At 44.3% G+C, this 12,556-nt stretch overlaps 1 protein-coding gene across 3 annotated transcripts in view; it reads left to right on the forward strand.

The window, feature by feature from the left end:
• The window catches only part of arhgef38 (Rho guanine nucleotide exchange factor (GEF) 38), a 79,702-nt gene that overhangs the window by 46,145 nt on the left and 21,001 nt on the right, over nucleotides 1–12,556 (forward strand). The window contains exons 4-8 of one of the 3 annotated variants that reach the window (XM_048537663.2): nucleotides 2,010–2,157; nucleotides 2,752–2,769; nucleotides 6,519–6,718; nucleotides 8,132–8,265; nucleotides 9,400–9,504. In XM_048537663.2, the coding sequence (XP_048393620.1) occupies nucleotides 2,010–2,157; nucleotides 2,752–2,769; nucleotides 6,519–6,718; nucleotides 8,132–8,265; nucleotides 9,400–9,504 (605 nt within the window). Of the gene's footprint in view, nucleotides 1–2,009; nucleotides 2,162–2,751; nucleotides 2,770–6,518; nucleotides 6,719–8,131; nucleotides 8,266–9,399; nucleotides 9,505–12,556 lie in introns of those variants that run through there. The other 2 variants (XM_048537671.2, XM_048537682.2) reach the window with 2 other exon arrangements.

The following is a 12,556-nucleotide window of genomic DNA, read 5'->3' on the forward strand; positions in this document are numbered from 1 at the left end:
GTCCCGCTCCGGGTAATGCCCCGCTCCCTGCTCTGGGACACGCCCTGCTCCCCACTCCGGGACACGCTCCGCTCCCCACTCTGGGACATTCCCCACTCCGGGACACCCCCCAACTCCGGGTAATGCCCCGCTCCCTGCTCTGGGACACACCCCACTCCGGGACACGCTTCTCTCCCCACTCTGGGACATTCCCCACTCCGGGACACACCCCACTCCAGGACACCCCCCAACTCCGGGTAATGCCCCGCTCCCTGCTCTGGGACACACCCCACTCCGGGACACGCCCCGCTCCCTGCTCTGGGACACACCCCACTCCGGGACACGCTTCTCTCCCCACTCTGGGACATTCCCCACTCCGGGACACACCCCACTCCAGGACACCCCCCAACTCCGGGTAATGCCCCGCTCCCTGCTCTGGGACACACCCCACTCCGGGACACGCCCCGCTCCCTGCTCTGGGACACACCCCACTCCGGGACACGCTTCTCTCCCCACTCTGGGACATTCCCCACTCCGGGACACACCCCACTCCAGGACACCCCCCAACTCCGGGTAATGCCCCGCTCCCTGCTCTGGGACATTCCCCACTCCGGGACACGCCCCGCTCCCTGCTCTGGGACACGTCCCGCTCTGGGACTCGGCCCGCGCTCGCCCCGCTCCCTGCTTTGGACTCCAGCTGCGACCCGTCTTCTGAGTAGGTCTCGGACTCTGTTCTCCATTCCCTCTGGGTGAGGTACTTTAAGAAGTTGGGAGTGGGTTAGTGAAGAAAACCTGCAGCGAGTGGGAGAAACGGTCCAAGGAAAAGGAGCTGGAGATCCAGCTACCATCTTGACCAGATAGTTCAGTTGCTGGAAATCCAAAATCTAAAGAGAAAAGACTGGGAACACCCAGCAGGTCTGGCAATTGCTGGTGTGGAGAGAGAAACAGAGTTAACATTCAATATCAGTGTCATTTTGTGCGGCGATAGTAGGAACTGCAGATGCTGTAGAATCTGAGATAACAAGATGTAGAGCTGGATGAATTTTCTGATGAACGATCTAGGCCCAAAACGCCAGCTTTCCTGCTCCTCTGATGCTGTTTGGCCTGCTGTGTTCATCCAGCTCCACACCTTGTTATCTCTTTTCTTCAGGGTTGGCTCCAATGATGTCTACAACATCTCCCAATTCCTTAAAAGGGACCCAGACAGTAAATGCAGGAGGTTTCTCACATGCAAGCATAACTACCATCAGCTCCAGCCTGACATCTCAGCAATTTCTGTCTCTGGGGGTGACATGACTAGGTGGGCATGACAGAGATAGAGATGGCAGAGGTGAGGAGTGGGGGATGACAGGAAAACAGAGCTGTGGATGAGAGAGCAGGTAGCAGGGGAGTAGGGCCAGGACAGAGCTGGCAGAAATGGCACTGCAAAGGCATTTGAGAGGTGTTACGGACAGTTGTCACTGGAAACAGGCAGGAGCATATTTCCTTCAGTGATAATGGAAACTGCAGATGCTGGAGAATCCAAGATAACAAAGTGTGGGGCTGGATGAACACAGCATGCCCAGCAGCATCTCAGGAGCACAAAAGCTGGAGCATATTTCCTGCTTTTTTTTCTTTTTTTTAAATGAATTGCAACAACATCCATTTGTGCACCTTCTTCAATTTGCAGAACCATTGAAAGGGTGCACAATCAGACAAATTAGTCACTGGCGCTATACCCTTTGCTCATATCATCATTTAACTGCCATTAGGAATGATGACGTTAATATTTGAGCAATGAGTTTTAATGATGGTCTTAAGGAGCGAAGAAAGAAATGGAGAGATTTAGTTTGAGAATTTTATAATTTGGAATCTAGGCAATGTCACCAGTGGTGGAGCAGAGGGAGTGTGAGGTCAGATTTATCACTGACTGTGGCTGAGATCAGGTAAGTGTTTTTATTGGATTCATTTGTGATTTAGTATGCTTAAGTGTGAAGGCTTCAGTCAGTTTCCAGGAGCTCAATTTATATTGTCTTCACTTCTTTAAACAGGTGAAATATTTTTGCAGCTTAAAACTCCTTTAGAAGAAGTTTACAAAATCTATTGTTACCACCACAATGATGCCAATAGTTTGCTTGAAACATATGACAAAGATGATGAAATTCAGCAACATATAAGGAATCAAGTCGATGCGCTGAAGTAAGTACCTGTGGTTTTCTAAGGCAAATGTCAGTTGAGGCCCAGCGGGTAGCAATTTTAACTTAGAACCTAAACATCTGCAACATGAGAAGCTTGCCCCCATTGCTGAGGCTAATATTCCCAGTGCTCTAAGTAAGGCAGTGCTGTACTGTCAGGGGTACAGTTTTTTGAATGAGCCTCTGCCATTTTAAGTGGAGGAAAATCTTCCTGTTCCACTGTTTCACTCTCTTAAGCTCTCCCTCTGTGTCCTGACAAATATTTGTCCTTCAGATAACATCAGGGGTCATATGGTCAAGAATCAAGTGAGCAAAGCTCCAGAAATGCCTCCGATTCCAACCCTGTGTGTTAACCATTTGCTGAAATTGGACCAGTTCTTCAACAGTGTTAGACAATGGTCTTTTTGACATGAAAGTGCTCAGTGAGTTAAAAAAAACTCCCCTCGAGGAGAGCATGAATATATGGATCTGAGAAAGTGATAATTAATAGCACCTTTTCTCAACCTACACAGCCTCCAGTTTATCAGTTTTAAAATTGCTTTATGTTCAAGTTTTTTTTAACTTGTTTTAATTATGATTTATTTCTTTTAAAAATTAGGAAAATATACCAGGAGCAGTGAGTATACAATTTTATCTGTAACAAAAAAAATTACTTCCACCTTTTGTTTTTCCTACATCCTGTTGCTCTGGCTGTGGCTGTCTCTCTGAGTACACGATGATTTATACGTTAGACTGTTACTAGAACAGTTTCTATTTGTTCCATGGCTGCTAGTCATCATTCGGTTGCCAGCCAACATGACCATTAATTCAGGAAAATAATCTTAAAATTTCTCAGTGAATGTTTATCCAAGAATCATTGGTAATCCACTAAAGCTAGAAATTGGAGTTGTTAATCAGACTTGTCCTCACTGTACATGTAGTTCTCCTATAATATGATAGTTGCTTTTTTATGTGACATCGCAATATAGGAGATTGTGCTGCAGAAAATCGCCTTTGAAAATTACTAAACCTGTACAGCAGAAAGTTCTCATTAACCAAACAGCATCCACTATTCACCAATTGGGTTACAGCCAATTTGCGTTAATGAAATATGCATTATGGCAGGACTACCTGTACTCCTTTCTCTAATCTTTTGCAATATTGATAACACAAGAGGAAATGCTGAAAAGGGACATTTTTATTGAGGTTTCCGTCTTGCACTCTTATAAGAAATAACAATGTAAAGGGATCAATAAAAACTGAAAGAACTGCAGATGCTGTAAATCAGAAACAAGAACAGAAATTGCTGTAAAAACTCATCGGAACTGGCAGCATCAATGGAAAGAAATCAGAGTTAATGTTTTGCATCCGGTAACCTTTCCTCAGAACTGGGGAATTAATGGAACTCAATGTTTTATATTGTATGGAAAGCCAGTGCTGATAGTTTGGCAAGTTAATTCTGAATTATTGAGGCATTGCTGTGAACAATGCACCAGTTTGATGATGACTGACAGTTTACAGTCAAACCTATAGTTCCCAGTGTTATTGTAGACTGGCCTTTTGTACATGGTGCCAGTTTGATGCTGACGATAGGGAACATCAGAGCCATTCTGTGGGATAGTCGCCACTCTGATCAGGTCATTTCTTGTTGTATGTCATGCAAAATCGTGAATGGACCTAGGGCAATAATTTGCGGTCCTGAAAAGTCACCACCTTGTCTAAAATTACCCTAGAAGGGTAAATTCTGTCATAACTTTGGATAACAGATAAAACTAGGCATCTCACAAGTGGTGTTAACCACAAACAGGATGCTACCATCAAGCTAAAAAAAATTCTGCTTATCAAACAAATGAGCAATGTTGTATCTGAATTTCAGTGCTTGTATGATGCCGGGTATATTGGCCATACGCCCTAATGACTGGCAGATTATAACAAACAACGTGTCTCTTCAGCCTTTCTCAATAGGCAAGCTACTGACCGTACCCCACTGGACAATACTTGCAAAATTCATAACACAATGTCCAACATTCGATATGATTCCATGATTGGACAACTTTTACTAAAGAATCCTGTGTGTGCTAAGAATTATACTGACAGTCAATGAAGAATAACAGTCAGACGCTCAGTGAACTTCCACATACTGGAAACTACACATACTAATATATAGGGGGCAGTTGCATGCAGTCAGAAAGAACATTTATACATATCATCCTTGATTCAACGCGATATAATAGGCTGCAGCCATTCAGTGATTCATTCCTTGGGGCAATGCCTTGACCAATGACAGTCAACCCTCATTGTTTAAATATAGACAAAGCGTGGAGTGGTTAAATGTCAGAAATCATCTAACTGCTGTATTCTATATGACAACGCCTCTACCGATCAGTGCCCACTTGCCAGCCAAACAGCACTCTTGTCTCACAGAGTTTTTAGAAAACCTTACATTGGTATATCTTGCAAATGCCCTGAAGAGAGCAAGATGAAAAGATTCAAAAATGTCTGCTTTTCTGCAGTTCTCAAGAGCTGCCCTACCAAACAAGTGAAAGAAAAATTATTTTCTGAAAGGAAGATGTATGAATTCTGGACAATGTGTAAAGCTGCATGTGATGTATAAGATCATGAGTTCTGCCTGGAATAAATAGAGTATGGGATTGTAGAATTGTTCAACGTGTAATGGATAACATCAAGTGTAAATTGCATTTCTTTCAAAACCATATCAGAATATTTTACAGCGTTCCAACTGCATTGGGATCCAAAGTGCTTTTCCCAAGAGAGCAAATGAATTAACTTGCACTAACCAGCAACAATGTATTCCCTCAGACAAGCCTAAGAATGGAGAAACTATCTCCCTTGATTCCATCTCATTCCCAGATTTTGCAGCAGGGAGTTAACCAGCTTTGCTTCACCTCATTGCTGTACCTCTTCCATTAATTTACTTCCTCTGTCAGGTTGTTTTTTTTAGTCACTCAAAGAAACCTGAATCACCTGGGGTAAATAGTCACGTATTTGGGTAAGCTTCCATCCTGGGATTCTTCCCTATTTCCCCCCCAAAAAGGTCATCCCCATGCTATGGGCGGCACGGTGTCTCAGTGGTTAGCACTGCAGCCTCACAGCGCCAGGGACCCGGGTTCAATCCCACCCTCGGGCGACTGTCTGTGTGGAGTTTGCACATTCTCCCCGTGTCTGCGTGGGTTTCCTCCGGGTGCTCCGGTTTCCCCCCACAGTCCAAAGATGTGCAGGATAGGTGGACTGGCAGTGCTAAATTACCCATAGTGTTCAGGGATGTGTGGGTTATAGGAGATGGGTATGGGTGGGATGCTGCAAGGGGCGGTGTAGACTTGTTGGACCGAAGGGCCTGTTTCCACACTGTAGGGGATCTAATCTAATCTAATCTATCGCAAAGCTCAAAAGAGGTTGAATTTATGCAAGCATTAATGGAGCACTTTCACAACCTTGGGCTATCTCATTGCGCTTTTCTGCACAGCTCATGAAGCAGAGCCACTTTTGCAATGTAGCAAATCAGGTGGCCTTTTATATTATTCTCTGATGTGATGTGGTTATCTAAGATTTGTTGCCCATCCCCAAATATGCTTGAACTGCATTGGCTTTCTAGGCCATTCAGAGGGTTGTTAAGAGCCAACCACATGTGGATATGAGCTCACATGTAGGTCTGACCAGGTAAGCCTGCTAGATTTCCATTGCTAACTAACATTGGTGAACCAGATGGGTTTTTCCAACAATCACTGACAATGTCATGGTCACTGTCACTGAGACTACTTTCAGGTTCTGGATTTATAAATTGTATCTGAATTCCGTGGTGGGATTTGAACCCTCAGCCCCAGAGATTTACTCAGTCTCTGAATTAGTCCAATGAAGTTAGTTCTTTACCATCATATCCCTTTTCTGCATAGCAAGATCCCAATAATCTATCCTATTGATGGTGTTGGAAGCCTGGCTCACTTAGTCATTTACGGCCGTCCTAACCTGCACATCTTTGGATTGTAGGAGAAAACCGGAGCACCCAGAGGAAACCCACACAGACACAGGGAGAACGTGCAAGCTCCACACATACATTCGCCCAAGGGTGGAATCAAACCCGGGTCCCTGGCACTGTGAGGCAGCAGGGCTAACCACTGAGCCACCGTGTTGGCCTGTGCTAGCTTTGCCAGTGATGCCCATTTCCTGTGGAAGAGTAGAAAACCAACCTCTGCCATAACCAGACAAAATAGGGAAATAACATCATGCTCGTTCAATCATTGAACACCTCAAGGGATTGAGTGATCCACTCCAGACCCTGTGTCCATAGATATTCAAATGAGAGAAAACATTGGTTATGATTGTTTGTAAGTAGAAATGATGAGTATCTGTTTGTGTTTCTATTTCTAGAGGGAAGTCCACCTTGTTGGATATGGGCTCGCTGCTTATTAAGCCAGTACAACGAGTGATGAAGTACCCGCTGCTATTGAGTGAGCTTTTCAAATCCACTCCAGAGTTACATGCAGATCATAAACCAGTTGGAGAAGCGTTAGCAGCAGTGAGGCAAATCAACGTGAACATTAATGAGTTTAAAAGGCGGAAAGACCTAGGTAAGGCCATTGGTGTTCATCATTGTAAATACTTCAACATAAAAGGGAGTCATTCATCATGCATTTGTCTTAGAGTGAGGAAATTGCCAACATTCAGTCAAAAAGCAGCCCTAGATGTGGACAATAACCATCCAAAATCTAAAAGAGGAGAGAACTCTTCAAGATGTTTTGGAAAAGTTTTTGTGTGATTCATTTGGTAGCAAACAAACGGACGTGAAAACAGATTGATGCAACTCCCCAAAAGCTTGCTGATGGGTTTAATTGTGGCCAGACCCGGTAATGCAGAGCTTCTGCTCATTTCACCAGCATCCGCTGCCCATGTTTACCTCCTTTTCTGACCCGTCCCATTGACCACTCTGCCTGGTTTGTACTAGCACACAGTCTTAATGAGTGGGAAGACCCCGCAGGTTTTCCAAATATCCACACCCACATTCCCACTCTAGATTGTAAATTTATAAAGTTTACAGATTGACACTGTCAAAGCTGCTGTGAAAATAATTCAGCGTTTGAAACTTTGCTCTCAGGTAACCCGACTAAAAATCTAAACAATTAGAGAAAGAGAGTGCAAGGTTAGCCCTTTCTGCGAGGAAACAAGTGCAAATTTTGGATCAACTACATCCTAGGAGGAAAGGCAATGCTTTAAACTGAACCATGGGGTAGGAGAATGGTAAAACTTGGAGAGTAACGCTGTGTTCTGACTTTGGGAGGCGTGGGCAAGTTCACCCTTTGGATCCTGACTTTTCCAAGATCAGGTGATGTGCCAATGGAGACGGGGCAGTTCAGGTCTTTTTGTGTCGACAATTTTATGAGGTATGACATAACATGAAATTATGAATTAAAAATTCTCATTTGGCTTTCATTCTGATGGTTAGTTGAATGAATCCAAAATCTGAAGACCAGCTTTTGAAAATTGAAGCATAAGCAAACTAGTGGGTACTTTGGATTCCAACTTTAGACGTGACTCCTAGGAATCCAGAAACTTAAACTAGATTTGAACAAAGCAGACTGTAGTGTGAGACACTACTGCTATATGGCTTCGACCCTTCACCTGCAATATGGCTTCAACAATGATGAAATTTTACCAAACGTTCTGGAGATAAACCCATAAAACCAATTGTGTAAAGGCAACAGAGTCAAGCACTGAGGAGAGGAACAGAGAGCCAGACATCACCATTACTCCATTGTCCTGGAGCTAAATTTTCAAAAGCAGTTCTACAAAACACACATTTAACATTTCTTTTTTCTAGTCAACTTGTTCAGAGAAGTTATTACACATCTCTGGAGTAGCTCAAATTGAATTTGGGCCTCCTGGTCCATTGATACAGACATTACTGCTGGGCCAGAAGAGCGCCCCCGCAGTGAACATTTTCTGCAATTGGACTAATTTGCTTCACTTGCATCTTGTTTCTTCAGTGATGAAGTACAAGAAAAGTGATGAAGATGAATCTCTAAGGGACAAGCTGTCCAAGGTGAACATTCGATCAATTAGGAAAAAGTCCAACCGTGTCACCAGTCACTTGAAGATCCTCACCTGGGGGGAGCTACAGGTATTTTCCTTGTTATTAATATTGAGGGCATTTTAAACACTAGACCAATTAATCCTCAACTGAGTTTTGACTCCATATCCTCTTGGCCACAAGATTGCCTCCTGCCACCTCAATGATATCACCTGTTTCTGTCTCAGCCTGTGTGCTGTCGAAAACACACCCTTATCCTTGGCTTTGACATACCCCAGACTCAACAATTCCAAACTATTCCCAACTATTCCAAACTATTCCCAACTACTCCCAACTATTCCAAACTATTCCCAACTATCCCAAATACCATGTTTGACTTCCACCCTCTCCATTGCATCCAGATTTCTGATGTCTTGTTTCTGAACAAGTGGTGTAGTTAAAATGGCACTACTAATTCAGAACCTCGGGATATTTCTGGAGACCTGGGTTTGAACCATGCCATGGCAAAGTGGTGAAATTTGAATTTTCCATAAACTCTGAACTAAAAGCTAGTCTGATGGTGACCGTGTAATGCTTCATTCATTCCTGCTGTCCTTACCCACTTTGGCCTACAACAGACCCACTGCATTACCTCTTAACTGCCCTCTGAAATGACCCAGCAGGTCACTCAGTTGTGTCAAAACCACTGCAAAGTCTAAAGAAAGGAATTGAAATAGACAGACCACCTCGCACCAACTGAAGCGCTGAAACCGACAAATGCAAACACAGCCCCTGTCGAATCCTGCTACATCCTCCTTACTAACATCTGGGGGCTTGTGTCAAAAACTGGGAGAACTGTCCCACGGCTACCCTCATCAAGTCAGAGCCTGACACAGTCACCCTGCCCAAGTCACACGTTACACACCAGGCCCCAGGCACCACCATCAGCTCCCATTCTAGCAGGACAAACCCAGCAGAGATCTGGTCTTAGTTTGCTTGCAGACACTGTTGGAGTTTAACTCGCTGAAACCCCATAGTTTGGTGACAGGGAAGCATTGGTTGGCCACGGCACCTTGTCCACTCCTGACCACTTGATCGTTCAAAATTGACTTGCAAATGTTACCTGCCACGGAGTAGGCTGAACATGTGTAAATGAAATGGTAATGGCTTATCTATTGGCCAGTTGGAAGCACAGATGTTTGTGTATGTTTGCATAAACTGTAAACTGTATTTGGTTATTTACAGGTCAAAGATGAGACATTCGATAGAGAGGAGAAAATATTTCGAAACTTAGAGAAGGCTGTGAGACTTTGTGCAAAGAATACTTCCTGCTACCATCAAAACATTCAGGTTGTTATTGAGCTGATTATTTACAACACTTGCCCCAACTTTTTCTGGGTGGCTGTAACTGTAGAATGACAGCCACTTTTAGTGCCTGTTTTATATGTAAGTTATAAGGAACTGAGCTGTGTTTTCATCTGTGGAAACATGCATGGAGACTGAAATGTTAATAAATTTTACACATTGTGTGGAATATGCTTTTCTATGAGGTTGGTGAAGTATTATGAATTAAATGAGAGATGACAAAAAGAACATTTTATTCAATAAAATTTCATCAAGAAAGTTTCAGTTATTGGATCTTGGGGGGCAGAGCTTTGTATGAATATGCTTGGGGAGGGTTTAGTGGTCAATATGCACAGATGCATGAAATGGGTAGAAGATATTGTTGGGCTTCCCAGATGTAAGCCAAAAGGAAGAAGGAATCTATTGAAATTATCTACATTAGCATAAAAGAATTGTTTCACACTGTCAGCAGACTTCACAGAACTGCAGGGAAATGTTTTCCATTCTATCAGCATTAAAAACAATTCAAAAGATAAAATTCAGCAAAGTTGGTCATGAGAAGCAAATTCTGAGAATAAAAATGAGCAGCACAACCCACTTGTAGTCATTGACCAATCTATAGCTGAGGTTGTAGAGACAGCAAAGCAGGACACTGAACAAACTGATACAGCAGATTTGAAATTGATTCCAGTCGATGAGTCAACACAAGTCTAAAAGCTAAAGTTCAAAAATTCAAGTTCAACCCCTGTCTTTCAAGAAAGAGTCAGCATCAATGACTAAGATAACACTATGTAAGCAGCACTCCTCCAGGACCTCCCTCTGGACCCCACTGTGTGAAGCCTCTCCTAAAGATGCCTTCCCTGAAGAAGTTACCCTCCTCCTCTGGGATTTACTGAAGAATGGTCTAGGTCCAAAATGTCAGCTTTCCTGGTCCTATGATGCTGCTTGGCCTGCTGTGTTCCTCCAGCTCTACATCTTGTTATCTCATTTCTGAAGAAAAGTCTAGGTCCAAAACGCACGCCTTCCTACTCCTCTGATGCTGCTTGACCTGCTGTGTTCCTCCAGCTCTACACCTTGTTATCTCATTTCTGAAGAAAAGTCTAGGTCCAAAACGTGCACCTTCCTACTCCTCTGATGCTGTTTGACCTGCTGTGTTCATCCAGCTCTACACCTTGTTATCTCAGCTTCTCCAGCATCTGCAGTTCCTACTGTCTCTAGGAATGTTGAGTTCACGAGAAAGATATGCTCAGAGGGGGGTGAATGGAGATGCCTCACGTACTGAACAAGGTGATAATATGAATTTACATGCTGCAACCCAGGTGTATCAGCAGATCAAGAATAATGATTCACTCAAAAAAAGTGAAAATGCACTTCATGAGATTCCATTGAAGCCAGACAAAAATTACAGTTCAGGATGTAGTTAGAAACAAGAAGTTGCCCGCTCTGAAAATCCAGGATACCACAAGGAAGACAGAATTTGTTTTGATGGAGCAGTCATCTTCCACGATTGGGGCTGGTGTGGGAGTGGTAAATGTATACACAGTTACGTACCTGAAGGTATATGGAGGAGGTGGATGGAGAAGATGTTGGACAAGGTGATGTATAATGTAATAGCTTTTCAATTATTAATATTGCAGAATGTATTAGGCTCCACCCAATCTAATGATGCCGCATTGTGTTGAGTGGAAAAACCAGCAAGTCAGCTCTGCAGGGATATTCTGTCATCACTCTGTTCAGGGATGTTGTGACACACCTCTGGAGTAGGTAGTCTTGAACCCAGACCTCCTGGATCAGAAGAAGGAACATTGCCACTATGTCTCAAGAACACTGTGCTCAGCTGTAGATCCTGATGGGTCATCCTTGGCTGCTGGTAGTCTTAGGTGTTATGTCTAACTAACTCATTACCTATTGCTTCACAGAATAAACTACGTCTTGTTGTTAAGACAAGTACCTGTTGGTTCAGAGATAATGGGAACTGCAGATGCTGGAGATTCCAAGATAATAAAATGTGAGGCTGGATGAACACAGCAGGCCAAGCAGCATCTCAGGAGCACAAAAGCTGACGTTTCGGGCCTAGACCCTTCATCAGAGAGGGGGATGGGGGGAGGGAACTGGAATAAATAGGGAGAGAGGGGGAGGCGGACCGAAGATGGAGAGTAAAGAAGATAGGTGGAGAAGGTGTGGGTGGGGAGGTAGGGAGGGGATAGGTCAGTCCAGGGAAGACGGACAGGTCAAGGAGGTGGGATGAGGTTAGTAGGTAGCTGGGGGTGCGGCTTGGGGTGGGAGGAAGGGATGGGTGAGAGGAAGAACCGGTTAGGGAGGCAGAGACAGGTTGGACTGGTTTTGGGATGCAGTGGGTGGGGGGGAAGAGCTGGGCTGGTTGTGTGGTGCAGTGGGGGGAGGGGATGAACTGGGCTGGTTTAGGGATGCAGTGGGGGAAGGGGAGATTTTGAAACTGGTGAAGTCCACATTGATACCATATGGCTGCAGGGTTCCCAGGCGGAATATGAGTTGCTGTTCCTGCAACCTTCGGGTGGCATCATTGTGGCAGTGCAGGAGGCCCATGATGGACATGTCATCAAGAGAATGGGAGGGGGAGTGGAAATGGTTTGCGACTGGGAGGTGCAGTTGTTTGTTGCGAACTGAGCGGAGGTGTTCTGCAAAGCGGTCCCCAAGCCTCCGCTTGGTTTCCCCAATGTAGAGGAAGCCGCACCGGGTACAGTGGATGCAGTTGGTTCAACCCACTCTTGGTTTACCCTTGACCACTGTTGACCAAACAAGCCCTTGGACTCTGTATAGAAAGGACGAGTGGTGACAGCACTTGACAGTAATCATAAACTGCTGCTGATCAGTTCCACAATTCTGACAAATCCCAGAACTCAGGGCCTAATATATGAGAGAAGTCAAGTTTTTTAGCATACACTCGCCACACTATAAACTCCCCATCTTTCAATATTGGTCCTTATTTTGTTAAAAACGTTTTGAACCAAGGAATGATTACTGTTGTACAATACAAGAAGCTCTGATGAAGAGTCACCAAACTCAAAACGATAACTCT

This window comes from Stegostoma tigrinum, chromosome 1, assembly GCF_030684315.1.
Source record: "Stegostoma tigrinum isolate sSteTig4 chromosome 1, sSteTig4.hap1, whole genome shotgun sequence".
Classification (NCBI taxonomy): domain Eukaryota; kingdom Metazoa; phylum Chordata; class Chondrichthyes; order Orectolobiformes; family Stegostomatidae; genus Stegostoma; species Stegostoma tigrinum.